At 58.4% G+C, this 7,077-nt stretch overlaps 1 protein-coding gene across 1 annotated transcript in view; it reads left to right on the top strand.

The window, feature by feature from the left end:
• The first annotated feature begins 3,917 nt into the window (after positions 1-3,917).
• LOC113204715 (protein patched) overlaps positions 3,918-7,077 on the top strand; it is a 6,659-nt gene continuing 3,499 nt past the window's right edge. Inside the window, exon 1 of the mRNA XM_052273279.1 lies at positions 3,918-4,333. Within this exon, the coding sequence (XP_052129239.1) occupies positions 4,166-4,333 (168 nt within the window). The 5' untranslated portion in view covers positions 3,918-4,165. The remainder of the gene's footprint in view (positions 4,334-7,077) is intronic.

The following is a 7,077-nucleotide window of genomic DNA, read 5'->3' as shown; positions in this document are numbered from 1 at the left end:
CTTTTACCCATCCCGCTCTTTCCCTTCCCCCCTATCTTCCTCTGTTTACCTTATTCCCTTCTCCCATCCCCCCCCCTTTTCGTCTGACTATCTCCTTCTCCTTCCATACCTCCCTAATCTCCTCAAGGAGGGCCTAAAGCGTACATCAACACCCACATGTGTGGAGCCGGTAAAGACCCCCCTCCCCCTCTTTTCCAACAACAACAACGCAAACCACACAGTGAAAAAGAAAAACCAGAGCTGCTGCTGGTTGTAGTTTAGTATTTGTACATTATTTTGCACTGGTTTTAGTAACATGGAACAATTGAGTTCTCTATAGTTTTTAAACTTTCCAGCACAATTTTACCTGTGCACCTTGCCCTCCCTCCCCCACCTCGCATGGACGCCCCTCCTCCCCTCCTCCCCTCCCGGACCACGCCGCGCCACCGAGACAGGTGAGGTGCGGCGGCGCCTTTCATCTCGAGATAATCCCTTTTTAATTGGAGGTTCTGCGTGTGAACGCGTTCGGTCTCTCTCCCTCGCCATCTCTCCTCGCACTTCCTCTCTCGCTCTCCTTCTTCCAGTCTCTCTTGCCATCTTTTCTTCCTCCTTTCGTGCAGCACTTCCGCTCGGAGGTTTAGAAGTGTCGTCGCCAGCAGGAGGGCCACACAGTTATAGAAAACTTTGTAAAAACAAAAGTCGACGAAATTTCGGCAATGTAACGTGTTTTCCAGGTCTACATGCATCGAGCAGTTTTCACACTCTTCCGTGAAATTCTCCAATCAGAGACCTTTACTTCGAGTAAAATATTTACCACACCAAGCAATGAGCTAACATTCCTCAGCAGTAGCAGGCCGCCGCCAAGTGTTTGCAAACGGAAGGTCCGGGTTGGGACGGGGGTTTGAGTTTGCACTTCGACGATAAAAGAAGGGATGCGGCCACCGGAAGAACAGTAGCGACGGCAGGGCTGTTGGCCAGCCAACCTTCCCTGGCAAGCAAATAAACCAAAGCAAAGAACAACAAAAAAAAGTTGTTATATGTTATAACATGTAATGAAAAGATCGAAATCGTCTGTCTGTCTGTCTGTCTGTCTGTCTGTCTGTCTGTCTGTCTGTCTGTCTGTCTGTCTGTCTGTCTGTCTGTCTGTCTGTCTGTCTGTCCGTCCGTCCGTCCGTTCGTCCACTGTTCGTCCGTCCATCTGACTCCCTATACTGGAAGCGCAAAGATGTTGATCTGAGATTTTACTGACTTGATATCCCGTCGACAGTGGGGCCAGTCCGGGGCCAGCCCGCTGCACCCGTTTCTTTTTTACAGGAGCTCCTCTTCCAGATGCACAACCATCAGCGGGACAGGAGCTGTCATGAACTTTTTTGTTCCGTCTGCCGCAGCGAGGGAGTGAGTGTCCTTATGATGATGTCAGTAGTACTTGTTCTTGTCGCCGGGCCCGGTGGCGGGTTGCAGGGCATTTCTCCCTCTTTCTCTCTCGCTCTCCAATGCGTGAACCGAACCTGTAATTGCGGCTCGGAGACCGCTGGCGCTGGCCTGACGGAGACTATGGCGCCTGCTTGTTATTTAGTAGCCCCCCCCCTTTTTTCTCCTGTTTTTCTACCTAGGACCCACCTGATGAGCAGATTTCAAATATACTTGAACAGCTCTAGCTACTACATCCCGGCGACTGCTTGTCCGTCTCTCGCTCCCCCGCTGCGCCCAGTCCAGCGGGCCTTCAGATGAAGACATTAGTTGCGGCCGTCCCGCCGTAGAGCCGCGTAGTGCTGTCGATGAGGAAGAGGCGAATAAGTGTCTCCGTAGAAATTGGAGAAAGAGAAGGCTTTGTGAGAGAAATCAAATTTTTCAAAAGGGAATAACTTTTCTCTGCACCTTTAAAATAAATTTGACTCGATAGACTCCCGAAACGTTTCTTTCGAAAGGGCTTACACCTGATATTGACAGGAGCAAAAGTCCACATGGGGTATAAAACAGCCTCACTTTCGATGTTTTCATTCCTTACCGACACCCTGTAATTATGCATTGCAGGTTGTGTGCTTTCGGTCTTATGAGGTGAGGTGTGGTGTGCGCCCCTTCAAAACCATTGTCACGACTACTGGGACTGAGGCGGGGGAGAAGGAGGCAGAGGAAGAGAGAAAGGGGAGAGAGACAGAGAGAGAAAGAGAGAGGCGAATGGGCGTGGGCGAGGGAGCCAGTCGCGCACGCGCCGCCCCTCAGGTATGTCTCTACCGCAGTCCGCGGGGCCAGGCCAGGGCCCCGTCGTCCGTCTGGCGACTGTCTTTTTGTATTAGTACAAAAACAAAGTCCTCCCCCCCCCCCCTCCCTTATATGTCACGTCCCTCCCTTTTCCTCTCTCTCCCTCCCTCTTTTCTTGCTGTTGTTGAACAGAATTACAGCACAACAGGGTGGAGCAGAGAGAACGAGGCGCTCCAACTGGAAGACGGCGATGAAAAGCAAAAGGGTTAACAACCACGCGGCTAACGTTATATGGCTGTAATCAGACACTGTAAACAGCCCGGCCCGGTCTGGACGAGACAGGACGGCCCGGCGCGCCTGGAGACCCCTGGAGGAGGCCCTGGGGGGCCGCCGCGCCTGGAGACGCCGACCCGTTGCTGGCATCAAACGTTTGCTAAAGAACGGAGACAGTTCTCCTGTTCCAGTTCGCTCTGGACAGCCGATCGGACGCCCGCGTTGAAGTTGAAGTCCCCGAGGTGTTCTCCATCTCCAGCCGACGCGAGCGTCTGCCTGGTGCGTAGGCCGACCCGCCGGGCGCGCGTGGCGAGCGGGTTGCCTAGCCAGTCAGTGGCAGGGGCCCCGGGAGAGGAAAGGCAAGATGAGGAGGACAAGATCGCAGGGAAAGGGAGGAGGGGGGTGCTCTCTAGGCTCCAGATCTCCAGATGAACCTCGCGAGCTACAGGCGGCTCTACGAGTCCAAAGTGGTAGAGTCCCACCAGCACCAAGTTAGTGAAGTGCGACCAGTACCACGCTCACGCTGGTAGTAACATGGTTTCCTGACTAGCCTGTACGGACTGCCGGCCTAGCCAAAAGCGAGTGCGAATAATCCTTGCAGCACGGCTATGACGACGACCCTGACCCAGCCAGCCACACACACAGAGGGCTCCACCCGCGGAGGGAGGGAGGGAGGGAGGGGGACAATCCGTCATCGGGGAGCAGGGAGAGCGATGGGGAGAGGAGGGGCGGCGCGGCATCAGCGTGCGATCGGCACACAGGATCACCACCACACACAGCATCCGATTCAGGAAACTAATCAATCGGCCGAGGACCCGGGCACCCGGCCTGGCCAGGGTGCGGCGTACGGGCCGAGCTTCGCGTAACAAACACATCACGGGAAAGAGTGCCCGGCCCTGCCCCTGCTGCCCGGCCCTCCCCGGCCAAAGCCAAACAGCGGGGAGTTTTCAAGAAACAAGCTGAAAGGGAGTTGTAGTAGAGGGAGATGCTGTGGCGGCGGGGCGGCGGGCCGTGGGTCCCCCGCGCCACGCCCCGCCACTCCCCGCCAGGGCAGCCAGCCAGCGACCACCGGCGAGGCGGGGCGAGGCGGCGGGCAGGGCCCGGCAGCAGCCCGATAGGAGGCATGGCATGGGGCCCACCGGGCCCACCGGGCCCAGCCTGGGGCCCCCGGCCGGGCCCGGTCCGTCACCCTGTGTGTGTGGTCCCGGCTCAATGGCGGGCCGGCGGGGCGGGGCCCCCCGCCCCCGGCCCGGCGCGGCGGACCCCCGCCCAGCCGCCAGGCAGGCCGCCAGGCGGGCAGGCAGCCGCCACGGGACGGTTGCTAGGCGACGCCGCGCCCCAGCCAATGGCAGCGCTCGGCTCAGGTCCGTAAGCCCGCCGGTGGCGCGGCTCGACACGGCCCGGCCGGGCGCAGGACCTCCCCGGTGGTCCCCGTCGCCGACCACCACCAGTCAGTCCGGAGAGAGACGCCCCCAGAGCAGGACCCAGGACCGTGCGGGAGGCTGCGCGCCGATAGTCGAGTCCGCGAGAGCGCGAAGTGAACGCGAGTGCAATATTCTGGATTACAGTGTCAGTGTGTGTGTGTGTGTGCGTGATGTGGTGCAGTGCGACGTTGTGAGTGCGGTGTGTGCAGTGCTCCGTCAAGTGTGTTGTCAGTCGGCTAAATGTGCCACCCCGACTGGGGCAGGCGTCAGCCACAAAGTACGTCGACATGGTGGCTGTGCACTCGGCATCTTGTGAGAGAGAGCACCGGAGTAGACCGTGCCCCGCGGCCGCCGTGCCCCCGAAGGCCCCCCCGAAGGCCCCTTCGCACGACTCGGATCTGTTCATAAGGACCAGCTACTCCGATGCTGCCATCGGCCTGGCTCAGCTCGACAAGGTAAACATAACCTCACTCTTTGCGTGGGTTGACGACGACGTCGACGGGGACCATGGAACCATGAACGGGACGTTCGACGGGGACGTCGCGGACGTGCGCGGTCTTTGGGGACGTCGCCGACGTGGAGGCCGCCAGCTCCAGCAGGTCCGCGCCGTGGCGCGCTGTGCCCGCTCCACCGTTGGTCTCGGGTGCGGGGGAGGGAGGGGGAGAGGGAGGCAGCACGCAACACCTGGCTCGGCGCTCAGGCACACCTAACCTCACCCGGGCTCTCACCCTCTGGAGCGCTCTGGAAATTCGCTGGAGACGCCCCTGACTTCTTTTCTTCTATTCTGAAACGGGCTTTGGTTTTCCGTAATTTTCTGTCCAGCTTAGATCATTTATCGAGCTTGTGAACCTCTGCGCTGGTGGGTATAGGTTGGTTACCTGTGGCCGACTTAGCTTTATGTCTTGAAATTTCGACAGCTCGATCCCGTTTTACCTCCGTCTGAATTGCCGTCACACGGCCGTTAATTTTATATTTTCGTAAAATTTTCAAGACTGCACTTATTATGGAGACTTTGGAGAAGCATTGATATTTGCCTTAAGATAATTAAGCAATAAGGACTTTGTCGCCTTGTCATTAGAGTTTTGTAGTAATAGTTCTTGGTCAGCGAGCCTTCAAACACGGAATGAGCACAGGCGAAGAAGACATAACAAGGGCGTACAGGTCGCGAGATGTGGGGCTTATGGTCCACCGCAGATGGGATGCAATATTGCGCGCGCCCTCGCCGCATAGCTCGGCATAGCTGTACTCTGTGTACTGTAAAGGGCGCTGGGTGTGTGTGAACTACATGTCACTAGCCACACTCTCTCTCTCTTTCCTACGCTCCACCTCTCACTCTCCCTCGATCCCTCTCTCTCTCGCTCCGCCGGCGCGCCGCTCACAATGCGTCCGACTCTCTCGCTCCCTCACCGAGTCCACTAATAGAGACATCACAGAGCCGGGCCGGGCGTGGCGAGGGCGAGGCAGCCAGCCTCCCAGACGGGGCTGGCAGACACGCCAGGCGAGCGGAGCGCTCCTGCCCCCCCCCCCCAACCCCTCCCCTTTTCCCCCCTGCGGCTGCGGCCGGCCGGAGCAGTGATGTGCGCCTTGCCGGCTAGTGCTGTCGACACCATACTACCCCGAAAAATACTGTACACACATTCCTCAGAAAATTGCGTCAAATATTTTTCTCGAGAGGAAATTCGGGCGTGGAAAGTTGAAAAATTACGCCGCCCTGAAAACACGGAAGCATTCACTGGAAAAACAAAGGTAGTCGTGCCTTTCCAGGGGTGCTAAAGAAATTTTCAGTTCAGTGCGCGGCGCGGTTTAGTGCCTCTATGAAGACAGTAACTAAAGAGCCCCATAGGGTGCTAAAATTTAGTGCCTTTGGCAGTTTTTTTGCCGTTGCAAAGGCACTGTAGCTCTGAACGCTTTTGGAAAGGCACTGAATCTTTAGTGCATTTTACAGGTAGGATTTACCATCTTTGTTTGTCCAGTGTGTGTGCCCGTTTGGCCCATGTTTTGGGCACAGCTTTGGATATGCGCAAGTTGGTCCTGTGTGAGCGTTCTAACGGCTGATTCCCAATGCCATCCGCTGCATCCGCCCTGCACCCAGCGCTCGCTCCTCCGGGGAGGCCATGATCTCCGACATGTTTGCCCTGGCCCGGGCCGGCCGGCGGGTGGATGTGATGTTACCCTTCTCATTGAGCTGTTTGCTGAGGGCGCGGAGCCGGCCGTGTGTGTGTGTGCGCTGGGGCGTGGCGCGGCGTGGCGTCCGGAGGAGTAGGACCCCCGCGGCCTGTCCGCCGGGGCACAGAGGAGAGGTGGGTGGACTTATAAATGGGCGGTGCGCTTCCTGTCCCATGAGAGGGACCCTAGCCCGGCCCGTAGCCTCGTAAACAAAGCATCACGGGTAAAGGATGACCACCAGCGGAGTGGAGTACCCCTACCCGGCTCGGGCTCGGGCCGCACATGGAGCAGCCCGAGCAGGCCGCATTCGTCTTGTGTCGTCCGTCCCGGTCGCAGTGGCATGCATAAGGAATCGTTCAACGGGGGACGCATGTGGCCGAGCATGTGGCGTTGGTTGTGGTGTAGTGCAGGGGGGGGGGGGTCACGTTTGTCCCCCATGTTGGAAGGTAAGCTGCCCACGCTCTCCTCTTCGCCCTCGTGACCTTTCGATTCACAATCAATCACGATATACCGAGTCTTTATCAAACACAGCACAGGGCGTCGGTGTTACGGCTTGGGCGTTATGGCATCACTCTGCTACAGCCAGCCTTTGCCGTAGGTGGAATGGGTTGCGCACGCACGCACGTTTGGTGGGGTGGGGCTGGAGGTGGTTGGTGTTCCGAGGTGGCCTCGCACCCCCACAAACAGCAGCGGGGTGCCCGTCCTCCGCGCGCCTGCTTGTTGCTGGGGACGCCTATGAACGCCGCTCGCCGTTGGGGATCCTGAGGCCCCCGAATGGAGGCAAAGTCACGTTCGCGGTGCCGCCGTCGCGGAGGGGGTGCCTTCGGCGGCGCACTAGCGCTCGCCTCACGCACGATCCCTGCGGTCCCCGCGGCGGCGGAAATGCAAAACAAATTCATCACCGTGCACGTGACCTGGCCGGGGGGGCGTATACAACAGTGAGGCCGCCAAACAATCATCGTCCGTCGTCGTCGTCGTCGTCGTCGTCGGATGGTAATGATGCCTGTCTGTCATCCGCCGAGTCTTGCCCCCC

The sequence above is a fragment of the Frankliniella occidentalis genome, unplaced genomic scaffold, assembly GCF_000697945.3.
Source record: "Frankliniella occidentalis isolate FOCC.00 unplaced genomic scaffold, Focc_3.1 Scaffold7, whole genome shotgun sequence".
Taxonomy (NCBI): domain Eukaryota; kingdom Metazoa; phylum Arthropoda; class Insecta; order Thysanoptera; family Thripidae; genus Frankliniella; species Frankliniella occidentalis.
This window is presented reverse-complemented; position numbering and strand designations above follow the sequence as displayed.